The 12,333-nt window shown below is 50.8% G+C and overlaps 2 protein-coding genes and 1 long non-coding RNA gene across 5 annotated transcripts in view; 1 reads left to right on the top strand and 2 right to left on the bottom strand.

The window, feature by feature from the left end:
* Positions 1-69: 69 nt before the first annotated feature.
* Positions 70-5,407, bottom strand: LOC146237106 (uncharacterized). Its single transcript, XM_084687252.1, has 5 exons — positions 5,109-5,407; positions 3,304-3,462; positions 1,830-2,046; positions 1,689-1,724; positions 70-993 (listed from the first exon to the last, which is right to left on the bottom strand). Exons 3-5 carry the CDS (start codon positions 1,948-1,950, stop codon positions 290-292), a joined length of 861 nt encoding a protein of 286 aa, XP_084543378.1. The 5' UTR covers positions 1,951-2,046; positions 3,304-3,462; positions 5,109-5,407; the 3' UTR covers positions 70-289.
* Positions 4,226-12,333, top strand: part of pkd2 (polycystic kidney disease 2) — a 12,834-nt gene continuing 4,726 nt past the window's right edge. The window contains exons 1-8 of one of the 3 annotated variants that reach the window (XM_084687250.1): positions 4,226-4,584; positions 5,065-5,543; positions 5,771-5,884; positions 6,333-6,466; positions 6,733-6,983; positions 7,233-7,457; positions 7,775-8,003; positions 8,802-8,972. In XM_084687250.1, coding sequence (XP_084543376.1) covers positions 4,577-4,584; positions 5,065-5,543; positions 5,771-5,884; positions 6,333-6,466; positions 6,733-6,983; positions 7,233-7,457; positions 7,775-8,003; positions 8,802-8,972 — 1,611 coding nt within the window. In that variant the 5' untranslated portion in view covers positions 4,226-4,576. The other 2 variants (XM_084687249.1, XM_084687251.1) reach the window with 2 other exon arrangements.
* LOC146237105 (uncharacterized) overlaps positions 5,424-12,333 on the bottom strand; it is a 7,718-nt gene continuing 808 nt past the window's right edge. The window contains exons 2-4 of the long non-coding RNA XR_014740959.1: positions 8,747-9,006; positions 5,762-5,897; positions 5,424-5,511 (exon numbers count right to left, since the gene is read on the bottom strand). This is a non-coding gene — a long non-coding RNA (uncharacterized LOC146237105). The remainder of the gene's footprint in view (positions 5,512-5,761; positions 5,898-8,746; positions 9,007-12,333) is intronic.

Below are 12,333 nucleotides of genomic sequence, written 5' to 3'. Positions count from 1 at the left end.
GACAGTTGCAGACGAATACAAAATGTTTATTATGTGAGATATCAAGTAAACACGTATGAAAATCAGATAAAAAATTAAAGTACATACCGATTTTTTATTATTTATGCATTTATTCATTTATTACAAATCAACAATTTTACTTCCCTTAACCACATTTCAGAATATGTGCAACCATAAGGACATCAGACACACTAACTGCATTAAAGGAAATTGGAGCCATATCTTCCATATCTGGTCCTGGGGTCTGGGTCTTGGGGTCTGGGGTCTGGGTCTTGAGGGTCTTGAGGGTCTAGGTCTTGACCTGGTTCTGATTTTGGTTCTGGTTCTCAAGACTTTCGTTCCTCCCTGCAGAACGGCACCTTCCCGCTGGTCTCAGGAAGAACCCGAACCGGGAGGAACACCAGCGGAACACCCCACTGGGCAGCGGGACGGCGGTCGCCTGTTTGGCTAGAACCACAGGCCTGGAGAACCCCCTGCTCACCTTCCCCCTCGCTATCAGGGCCGTCAGGTTCACAGGTGTCCCCATCACCACCACAGGGGGGGTGTACTCAGCACCCCCCTCCCTCAGGAGGGAAGCCAGAGAGCGGATGTCAGTCCAGCGCTGGCCTGAGCCCGCTGGGGTCAGTTTACTGAGCAGGCTCCCGGACACACCGCCATCTCCTGCTCCGACCGGGAGCCGGTGGAACAGCCCCCTCCTCACACCCTGCAACCTGCCGGCGGAGAACATTCTCCCAGCCGCTACATCGATGACCAGGGGGTAGACGGCGTAGGCTCTGGATGGGTGCTTCTGAACAGGGCCGGGAGGGGGTGTTGCAGGGTGGGGGTACGGAGGGATGAGGTCTCCGTCCCCTCTGGAGACAGGGGGCTCCAAGGGGCCCAGAGGGGGGGGGGTTGTGGGGTAGACCTGGCAATGCTTCCCTCTCTCCTCGTCTGTTGGAGTCACCTGGTAGCCCTTCACAAACGAGTAGCCCTCCTCCGAACGCTTCTGGTGTTCTGAGAGGCAGGGAGGCAGGGAGGCAGGGAGGCAGGGAGGGAGGGAGGCAGGGAGGGAGGGAGGCAGGGAGGCAGGGAGGCAGGGAGGGAGGGAGGGAGGGAGGGAGGGAGGGAGGGAGGGAGGGAGGGAGGGAGGGAGGGAGGGAGGAGGGAGGGAGGGAGGGAGGGAGGGAGGGAGGGAGGGAGGGAAAAGGGTGGTTAGATAGTTCTTAGAGAAGTTGAGGATAAGATAAGATGACACTTCATGAATCCCCAGGCAGGGATTTTGGGGTTTTAGCTGGGGGACAGACAACATGTATGCATTAATAATGGACAAATTATAAAAATGTAGGCCTATATACAAGAAACAGGGGTGAGTGTACAAATAAGATGTTTTGAGACCAACAGTGCTGTAACAAGTCTGTACTGGAATAAACAAGATTTGTGCATCATAATGCAACCATGATAAATTATGTCTCAGCCAGTTTCCCATGTGTATTCATTAGTTAAGCAGGCATGGTGAGCAAAGTGCAGAGAGTTAGTGCATCAGATTTCAAGAATTAGAAGTGCGCAGTTTTTGATAAGTTATTTTTTAAGACGTCCTTGAAAAAGGTTAAAAAAAAGAATGTTTCCTTCATATGGATAACGCCACAGATTCCCACTTTAGAACATTTTATAAGTTATTATTAATATTGACTTAGTAGAATAATACTCACTGTGGAGATACTTGCGGCAGTTAATGATGTTTCTACCTGTGACAAATAAATTATAACATAAAAGAATAGAAACCATTTTCTTTACTTTAGGCTAATAATTATTTATACAAAATATTCCACAACAAAGACGTGCAAGCAGACCTTCTATGCCATCAGACAAAATGGTGAGAGCAACAATCAGAGATAGGAGACGGGTGGAGTCCAACTCTTCCATGCCTGTAGCTCCAGTGAACTGAGATACCCTTAGAAAGGCGAGCCTCATTTAACTGCCGCTGCAGGCGGATGTTTCACATGGCTGAAGGTTGTGGTGAAACGAGAGGCAGCCCGGGGATTTTTGTTTGAAGGCGATCATGGTGGTCTGGGAAAGAGAGGTTTTTAATAATAAATGTCTGAGACGTTCCTCGTTACTATAGGCCTACTTTGCTATACTCTACTGTACTCTGCTCTACGCTGCTATACTCTACTGTACTCTGCTCTAATCTAATCTGCTCTACTCTACTGTACTCTGCTCTAATCTGCTCTGCTCTACTGTACTCTGCTCTAATCTGCTCTACTCTACTGTACTCTGCTCGACTGTCCTATACTCTACTGTACTCTGCTCTAATCTGCTCTACTCTACTGTACTCTGCTCTAAGCTGCTATACTCTACTGTACTCTACTCAAATCAAATCAAATTTATTTGTATAGCCCTTTTTACACGCAAGCATGTCACAGAGGGCTCTACTGTACTCTGCTGTACTCTACTGTACTCAGCTCTACTCTACTGTACCTATACCATACTGTACTCTGCTCTGCTTTACTTAAAAAAAAAAAAAAAAGTTTCAAAAGGTTTTAGAAAAAAGGTTTGGAGAAAAAGGTTTGGGAAAAACGTAACCCTAACCCTACCCCTACTTGATGAGGAATCTACTCTATAGTACTCTGCTTTACTCTACTCTGTTTTAGGCTTCTCTGTTCTCCTCTCCCCTCTCCTTTTACTGTGTGAAAAAAAAGTTTCAAAAGTAGAAAAAATATAAAAAATAAAAAAAACATTTCAAAAGGTTAAAAAAAGTTTTGAATTGTAAATATTTTTTTTTGCATCATTGCTGAGTACCTGGTGAAGACTCTATACTCTACTGTAGTCCATGGCCGTAGCGATGGAGTCAACATTAGGGGGGACTACTTAAATTTGCTATGATAATTTCGGACAGCGTTGCCTGTCGTAGCATTGCACATTTATATTTTTATATCAATATATTGGGGAGGACATTTTGGCTAGATTTGAATATTCGGGGGGGATGTGTCCCCCCCAATATTATGATTGCGGCCTTGCTGTACTCTATTGTACTCTGCTCTGCTTTACTCTACTTGTTTTTAGAATGATCTGTTCTCCTCTCCCCTCTCCTCCTCCCCTCTCCTCCTCTCCTCTCCTTTCAATGTGTGTGGAAAAGTCCAGGTTTTTTAGTCCCGATATCTGCATGACACTAAAACAGGAGTAATGGCTTCTTTTTACTAAGTATATGTCAGCCCAAACTTTACTTTAACTTGAGTGAAAAGGTGTAGTCAGTACTTCAACTTTGACAAGAGTCTTTTTAAACATGAGTATATGTACTTCTACTTGTGTGAAAGATGTGTGTACTTTTTGCCATCTCTGTTAGTCAGACAAGCCACAGCATACTGCCTGCTGTCGGTGTGCCACGGTCTCTCCGCTACGCCCTGGCACCGGTACGACCGCAACCGCTGCAGAGCTGCACGGACTTGTTCTAGAATATGATGGATGAGCCCGGGCAGTCGCGACCTGATGAGTCACAACTTGGAAAATATTTATTCAGTTAATCATTCATATACATTTAGTCATTTAGCAGACACTCTTATCCACAGTGACTTACAGTAAGTATAGGGACATTCTCCCTGAGGCAAGTATGGTGAAGTGCCTTGCCCAAGGACACAACGTCATTTCGCACAGCCGGGAATCGAACCAACAACCTTCTGATTATAGCCCGACTCCCTAACCGCTCAGCCATCTGACCCCCAGACCCCCCAGGATACTGCAGGACTATATGCAACAGGTGTTTTAAGTTCTGTCACTTTTTTATGAAATTCTCTTTAACTCATATCCACACATCCAAACAAACAAACTTGGAATATATGAAACTAATATTGTAATACATCGTTTCCAATGGAATATTGGGACTCTTTCAAAACGATTTAATTGGTCAAGGCGCGACATCTCGTGGACTCGTAGGCAGTGTAACATAAGTTATTTTAGACTGCTTTATTATTATTTTTTAAATAAATAAAGCAGGAGTCAAAAAATAACTTATCAAATCCACATACTCTGATTGTAGACGATTCATCATATTTTACATTTACATTTATTATTTACTATTATATTTTGAAAAAGAGTAACTCGACAGACTTGGAATATAATGCATTTCTTTAGTTCCACATCCAGACCAGATCCGGACGGAGGGTTTGGTTAGGGGAACTTGTTGCCTAGCAGCACCAGACCCAAACATGGTAACGTAATTAAAAGCCTATGTCTCTCAAGGGACGTCGATTTATCTTGAAATAATCCTTGAGACTTTGACCACATCTTTATTTTGTGAATTCAAGTTATTTTAATGACATCAAAAACGAAACCCATAGGCCTAAGGAAAATTGTCATAAATCTGAACAAAAACTGGCAGCCTACTTTTATTTGTAACCAAACATTTTTGGGGGGCTAGTGCTTAAAGTTTTTCTAATCCACTGTATGTGAAATAAGTAGCCTCTCTATGAAATACTTTAACTTAAAGAAACAACAGGCAATTTAACTTTCTCCATATTTGACTGTGGTGAATTTTCCAGATGCGCATGCAAGAACCCAGTGGTCGTGACGCCATGACTAATGTAATCCGAGTCTCCAGCAAATGAGAATGTGAGAATTTGGGGGAACAGTGGAGAACAAGATGGCTGATGCGGGATAAAGAGGAAAATGTTGTTTCTTTTTCTTGAGCGAGGAATTTGCTTTGTAGAAGTCAGTTTGGTGTAAGCCTAAAACTTTTGTTAATTTGTTACAACTGCAAACTATTAACTTTTGTTCAAGTTTAAAGCAGATGGGTCATCGTTTTTGGACACAGACAAGATTAGGCTCCTGGAGTTGTTATTCTGTTTTAGTAGTAGGCTTTAACAGTGCAGTTTATGTCAAGATATAATCGGTAACATCACAAATCATTTCTCTGAGTGTTTTATTCGACCAAGCAAAGTGGGAATTTGAAGTTTGCCCACCTTTATGAAATTACAGTCTTTCACCAAATATTTTAATGGTGCGTGATATTTTCCGTGGTAGGCAAACTGCGATGTCCGAGCATAACAACTGTAGTGACTAGAGAGGTTCTGACTAATTTCGTAAATGTAGTGGACTTTTAGATCTGCCTTACTGGACCAACACAATGAGCTCACCCCGCGTCAAGTCACAGCAACCGCTGAGCCAACCTGGCAGGGTCCCCGCGAGCGCCACGGGTGCGTCTCTGCCTCACCGAATGGACACGAGCGAAGGGATAGAGATGGAAAATATCCAGCACCAAGACTTGGGTCTTGGGGGAGTCATTGGCACGCCATCCCCTCCCTCCAGACAAGCATGGAGCCGGGATAACCCGGGGTTCGAACCCGAGGATGAGATGATGGAGGCGGACTGGCCCCCGGCTAGCCCAGGGAGGAGATCGGTATCCGCAACTTCTAGTCCTAGCTGCAGCAGCGGACTGGGGAGCTACGGTGGTACCGGTAGCAGTTCCAGAATGCAGCGGGGGCTGTACCCTACACCGACTGTGGATGCTCTGCAGCAAGACAGACCGGAGCGTCTCACCTGTATGAAACAGATCCTCCAGAAGATAAGAAGTTTGTGTTTTTTTGTATATTTTATTGCAGATCGCAACTTTTGTCAATAAGTAATATAGCCTATTACATACGATAGGGGCTGTGGACTGTGTGGGTGTCCACTGATAAAACTCAAACTATTGTTTCTAGGCAAAACAATGATCTTGAACGGTCCGGATATCTCAGCCCACCCACATACAATGCTTGAATATGAATGGGATATTCCACCCTCATCTCACCTCTCGTAGTTCTCTGGGGCACGCAGTTGATGGAGGCTAGCGACAGTACCCGCGAGCGCTACCTGAGGAATGTCCTGAGGGAGCTGATCACCTACGTCATGTTCCTCATCACCCTGTGCATCCGTGAGTACACCAGCTAGGTAGAAACAGCCAGGTAGAACCAAGGATGCAAATGTTACTCATTTTTATGGTCCACCAGAGGAGAAACACACTAACTTCTTCATTTAATTTAATTGACCGGCCTGTAACGTTGTAATAACTCAGTAATACAACCAGATTAAAACATTCTGAGTCAAAACATTGTTCTGAAGAGATTTTCATTTTGGCTGCTGTAGTTTGCAAGAGAGGGAAAGATGGAGAGACAGACAGAGGTCGAGACTTGAAGAGACAGGGAAGGTGGAGGAGATTATGAACAATTAACTTTTGTTCAAGATCTCTGTCAAAGAGACACAGCGAGAGAAACTCGAGAGAGTGTGTGGGTTACTTCCATTAGTAGGCTATATATACGTTTCACACAGAGAGGATCTGTTGTTAAGCCATCACATGAGTGTGTTTGTGTTGTGTTGCACAGTGAGCTACGGGGCGGTGAGCTCCAACATGTACCACTACACCAGGGTGATGAGTCAGCTGATCCTGGACAGCCCTCTCTCTCCTGGGGAACACACCACCTTCAGAACCCTGGTCACCACGCAGGACTTCTGGAAGGTGACACCTCAGATTATCTCTGACTGATGGAGTCCTTTAAAACGACCTGTTGATGCGTTTAGCTCACGGTTGTTAGGACTGTGCTGCTGGCTTGACCGTGTCCCATCATTGTTTCTGATGGTCAGTTCACACCAGTTCATTTCTTTCTTCCGCCCCCTCTCTCTCCTACCCCCCTCTCCACCCTCCGCCCCCTCTCTCTCCTACCCCCCTCTCCACCCTCCGCCCTCCTTCCCCTCCTCATTGTCCCCCTCCTTCCCTCCCCTCAGTTCACCGAGGGGCCCTTCCTGGATGGGATGTACTGGGAGTCGTGGAACCCCAACAGCTCCCTGCTGGAGAACCACAGCCTGATCTTCCAGGAGAACCTTCTCTTGGGGGTTCCTCGGCTGCGGCAAGTCAGAGTTCACAATCGCTCCTGTTCTGTGCACCCCGACCTGCAGGGGGAGCTGCAGGACTGTTACGACGCCTACACCCCCGGGAACGAGGACAGCGCTCCCTTCGGACCCAAGAACGGAACTGCGTACGTTTCATTTTCTCTCTGAACTCTTCTGGGAAGAGCTGGTTTTTATTTTGAAAGATCCAAGTTCTCTCTCTTATTTTCGGTCCTCTCAGGTCTGTATTGTAGACTGTGTAAGTTCTTATCCTTGATCTTCTGTTGTACTTTCTACTTGCTCTAGGTCTATGTTTCTTTAGATCAAATCATCTGCTAGTTGAATAAAAGGTAAACGGTGGTATAACTGTCCACCATGGCGGTGCGTCCGGTCCCTAGGTGGCGCTACACAGAAGAGAGCCGTCTGAATGGGAGCAGCTCCGGGGGGCAGGTGTCCACCTACGCTGGGGGCGGGTTCTACCAGGACCTGGGGCGGAGCCGGGAGCGAACCACAGAGCTGCTGCGTTCCCTCAGGGAGAACATGTGGCTGGACAGAGGAACCCGGGCCGTGTTCATCGACTTCTCTGTCTACAACGGGAACATCAACCTCTTCTGCATCGCCAGGTAGAACCCAGTTCCTCTCCCCAGGTAGAACCCAGTTCCTCTCCCCTGGTAGAACCCAGTTCCTCTCCCCTGGTAGAACCCAGTTCCTCTCCCCTGGTAGAGCCCAGTTCCTCTCCCCTGGTAGAGCCCAGTTTCTCTCCCCTGGTAGAACCCAGTTCCTCTCCCCTGGTAGAACCCAGTTCCTCGAGTTTTGGTCTTGTTTGATTGAGTTGGCTTGTCAGGGGTAATTTTTGTCTGTATGTGTGTGTGGGGGGGTGTATGTGTGTGTGTGGGTGTATGTGTGTGTGGGGGGGTTTATGTGTGTGTGTGCTCAACAGGCTGCTGGCGGAGTTTCCTGCCACGGGCGGTGTGTTGACTTCCTGGCAGTTCCAGACAGTGCGTCTGATTCGCTACACGTCAGGCTGGGACTACTTTGTGGGCATGTGTGAGCTGGCCTTCTGCCTGTTTACTCTGTACTACGTGGTGGAGGAGGTCCTGGAGATACACATCCACCGCCTGCACTACTTCAAGAGCCTGTGCAACTGCCTGGATGTACTCATCGTAGTGGTGCGTTAGACACAAAATGGCTGCTCATCGTAGTGGTGCGTTAGACACAAAATGGCTGCTCATTGTAGTGGTGCGTTAGACACAAAATGGCTGCCGCATTAGGAAGCGGGTTTAGATACTCTGCTTGTAACGCGTCCTTGAACTTAATCAGAGAAAATGCCAACTTTAAAATAGGGAAGGAGCAAAATAGAAATACAATTTAATAGAATTGAATAAAAACTCAAATAAGATAACAATTCTATATACAATTCTAATATATTACTATATGGCAACGACAGCACGAGCGTTCTGATTGGCTAATGGGTAGTCATGCCAGCCGCGTATTGACCTCATCGCCGGTCCGCGGTCTGATAGGGATTATTATTGCCCTCCTCTGACGTCATCTTCAAAATGAGTGATATCGATGAGTCAGCTGAGTTTTACTATCCAGACAATACTGAAGACATCAACTGCAACAAAGAAATTGTTAACTTTCTAAAAGAGTTATTTGTGTTGGAATTAAAGCCATTTTAGCAGAACGGTGTTGTCCGTTTTCTATCAAAAGTAATTGGTTGCTAGGCATCACCTGAAACACACTGTGAGAAGACTTGAGAGCTAGCTACAATTAGCCTAGAGGTACCATTTATTTTCATTTACAAAAAGAAAAGAGCTAAAAATGCCATATAATAAATAACTTACTAACTTCGACTGTTCGGTCATGCCGGGAAATATTAAACCTCAGCTTTGCCGTATCGCCATATCACCTTGAAGCCAGTGTGGTTGAATCTAAAACGTGTGTTCCTCTCCTGTCTCTTCCAGCTGAGTGTAGCTTCCATCATCATGAACATCACCAGGACCTCCATGGTCAGCAGCCGCCTCAAACACCTGCTGGAGAACCAGGACGGCCACCCCTGCTTCGGCCCGCTGGCCAGCCTGCAGGTCCACTTCAACAACATGGCCGCGGTCCTCGTCTGCCTCTGCTGGATCAAGGTCTGGTGCCAGTCTGAGGGTTATTCAATGATATCTGTAAAAAACCTTTATAACGTTAGGTTTTCAAGACTCATGCCTTCCTTCCCCCTCTCTCCCTTCCTCCCTCTTTCCCCCCACCCTCTCTCCCTTCCTCCCTCTTTCCCCTCCCCACCCTCTCTTCCTCCCTCTCTCCCTTCCTCCCTCTTTCCCCTCCCCACCCTCTCTTCCTCCCTCTCTCCCTTCCTCCCTCTTTCCCCTCCCCACCCTCTCTTCCTCCCTCTCTCCCTTCCTCCCTCTTTCCCCTCCCCACCCTCTCTTCCTCCCTCTCTCCCTTCCTCCCTCTTTCCCCTCCCCACCCTCTCTTCCTCCCTCTCTCCTTCTTCCTCCCTCTTTCCCCTCCCCACCCTCTCTTCCTCCCTCTCTCCCTTCCTCCCTCTTTCCCCTCCCCACCCTCTCTTCCTCCCTCTCTCCCTTCCTCCCTCTTTCCCCTCCCCACCCTCTCTTCCTCCCTCTCTCCCTTCCTCCCTCTTTCCCCTCCCCCACCCTCTCTTCCTCCCTCTCTCCCTTCCTCCCTCTTTCCCCTCCCCACCCTCTCTTCCTCCCTCTCTCCCTTCCTCCCTCTTTCCCCTCCCCACCCTCTCTTCCTCCCTCTCTCCCTTCCTCCCTCTTTCCCTCCCCACCCTCTCTTCCTCCCTCTCTCCTCTTCCTCCCTCTTTCCCCTCCCCACCCTCTCTTCCTCCCTCTCTCCCTTCCCTCCCTCTTTCCCCTCCCCACCCTCTCTCTCCTCCCTCTCTCCCTTCCTCCCTCTTTCCCCTCCCCACCCTCTCTTCCTCCCTCTTTCCCCTCCCCACCCTCTCTTCCTCCCTCACTCCCTTCCTCCCTCTTTCCCCTCCCCACCCTCTCTTCCTCCCTCTCTCCCTTCCTCCCTCTTTCCCCTCCCCACCCTCTCTCCCTTCCTCCCTCTTTCCCCTCCCCACCCTCTCTCTCCCTCCCTCTCTCCCTTCCTCCCTCTTTCCCCTCCCCACCCTCTCTTCCTCCCTCTCTCCCTTCCTCCCTCTTTCCCCTCCCCACCCTCTCTCCCTTCCTCCCTCTTTCCCCTCCCCACCCTCTCTTCCTCCCTCTCTCCCTTCCTCCCTCTTTCCCCTCCCCACCCTCTCTTCCTCCCTCTCTCCCTTCCTCCCTCTTTCCCCTCCCCACCCTCTCTCCCTTCCTCCCTCTTTCCCCTCCCCACCCTCTCTTCCTCCCTCTCTCCCTTCCTCCCTCTTTCCCCTCCCCACCCTCTCTTCCTCCCTCTCTCCCTTCCTCCCTCTTTCCCCTCCCCACCCTCTCTCCCTTCCTCCCTCTTTCCCCTCCCCACCCTCTCTTCTTCCCTCTCTCCCTTCCTCCCTCTTTCCCCTCCCCACCCTCTCTTCCTCCCTCTCTCCCTTCCTCCCTCTTTCCCCTCCCCCACCCTCTCTTCCTCCCTCTCCCTTCCCTCCCTCTTTCCCCTCCCCCACCCTCTCTTCCTCCCTCTCTCCCCTCCCTCCCTCTTTCCCCTCCCCACCCTCTCTTCCTCCCTCTCTCCCTTCCTCCCTCTTTCCCCTCCCCACCCTCTCTTCCTCCCTCTCTCCCTTCCTCCCTCTTTCCCCTCCCCACCCTCTCTTCCTCCCTCTCTCCCTTCCTCCCTCTTTCCCCTCCCCACCACTCTCTCTCCCTCCCTCTTTCCCCTCCCCACCCTCTCTTCCTCCCTCTCTCCCTTCCTCCCTCTTTCCCCTCCCCACCCTCTCTTCCTCCCTCTCTCTCTCCCTCCCTCTTTCCCCTCCCCACCCTCTCTTCCTCCCTCTCTCCCTTCCTCCCTCTTTCCCCTCCCCACCCTCTCTTCTTCCTCCCTCTCTCTCTCTCCCTCCCTCTTTCCCCTCCCCACCCTCTCTTCCTCCCTCTCTCCCTTCCTCCCTCTTTCCCCTCCCCACCCTCTCTTCCTCCCTCTCTCCCTTCCTCCCTCTTTCCCCTCCCCCTACCCTCTCTTCCTCCCTCTTCCCTTCCTCCCTCTTTCCCCTCCCCACCCTCTCTTCCTCCCTCTTTCCCCTCCCCACCCTCTCTTCCTCCCTCTCTCCCTTCCTCCCTCTTTCCCCTCCCCACCCTCTCTTCCTCCCTCTCTCCCTTCCTCCCTCTTTCCCCTCCCCACCCTCTCTCCCTCCCTCTCTCCCTTCCTCCCTCTTTCCCCTCCCCACCCTCTCTTCCTCCCTCTCTCCCTTCCTCCCTCTTTCCCCTCCCCACCCTCTCTTCCTCCCTCTTTCCCCTCCCCACCCTCTCTCTCCTCCCTCTCTCCTTCCTCCCTCTTTCCCCTCCCCACCCTCTCTCTCCTCCCTCTCTCCCTTCCTCCCTCTTTCCCCTTCCCCACCCTCTCTCTCCCTCCCTCTTTCCCCTCCCCACCCTCTCTTCCCTCCTTCTCTCCCTCCCTCCCTCTTTCCCCTCCCCACCCTCTCTTCCTCCCTCTCTCCCTTCCTCCCTCTTTCCCCTCCCCACCCTCTCTCCCTCCCTCTCTCCCTTCCTCCCTCTTTCCCCTCCCCACCCTCTCTTCCTCCCTCTCTCCCTTCCTCCCTCTTTCCCCTCCCCACCCTCTCTTCCTCCCTCTCTCCCTTCCTCCCTCTTTCCCCTCCCCACCCTCTCTTCCTCCCTCTCTTCCTCCCTCTTTCCCCTCCCCACCCTCTCTTCCTCCCTCTCTCCCTTCCTCCCTCTTTCCCCTCCCCACCCTCTCTTCCTCCCTCTCTCCCTTCCTCCCTCTTTCCCCTCCCCACCCTCTCTTCCTCCCTCTCTCCCTTCCTCCCTCTTTCCCCTCCCCACCCTCTCTCTTCCTCTCTCCCTTCCCTCCCTCTTTCCCCTCCCCACCCTCTCTTCCTCCCTCTTTCCCCTCCCCACCCTCTCTTCCTCCCTCTTCTCCCTTCCTCCCTCTTTCCCCTCCCCACCCTCTCTTCCTCCCTCTCTCCCTTCCTCCCTCTTTCCCCTCCCCACCCTCTCTTCCTCCCTCTCTCCCTTCCTCCCTCTTTCCCCTCCCCCACCCTCTCTTCCTCCCTCTCTCCCTTCCTCCCTCTCTTCCCCTCCCCACCCTCTCTCTCCTCCCTCTTTCCCCTCCCCACCCTCCCTTCCTCCCTCTTTCCCCTCCCCACCCTCCCTTCCTCCCTCTTTCCCCTCCCCACCCTCTCTTCCTCCCTCTTTCCCCTCCCCACCCTCTCTTCCTCCCTCTTTCCCCTCCCCACCCTCCCTTCCTCCCTCTTTCCCCTCCCCACCCTCTCTTCCTCCCTCTTTCCCCTCCCCACCCTCCCTTCCTCCCTCTTTCCCCTCCCCACCCTCTCTTCCTCCCTCTCTCCCTTCCTCCCTCTTTCCCCTCCCCACCCTCTCTTCC

The sequence above is a fragment of the Hypomesus nipponensis genome, chromosome 22, assembly GCF_054491055.1.
Source record: "Hypomesus nipponensis isolate SF chromosome 22, ASM5449105v1, whole genome shotgun sequence".
In the NCBI taxonomy this organism is placed as follows: domain Eukaryota; kingdom Metazoa; phylum Chordata; class Actinopteri; order Osmeriformes; family Osmeridae; genus Hypomesus; species Hypomesus nipponensis.
This window is presented reverse-complemented; position numbering and strand designations above follow the sequence as displayed.

What these genes read in the sequence shown, in the direction of transcription:
- LOC146237106 (XM_084687252.1), bottom strand. Translation starts at nt 1,950, where the DNA reads ATGAGGCTCGCCTTTCTAAGGGTATCTCAGTTCACTGGAGCTACAGGC. An exon ending in TTTGTCTGATGGCATAGAAG is followed by an intron (nt 1,725 to 1,829) that starts GTCTGCTTGCAC and finishes TATTTGTCACAG; the next exon opens with GTAGAAACATCATTAACTGC. An exon ending in CTGCCGCAAGTATCTCCACA is followed by an intron (nt 994 to 1,688) that starts GTGAGTATTATT and finishes CCTGCCTCTCAG; the next exon opens with AACACCAGAAGCGTTCGGAG.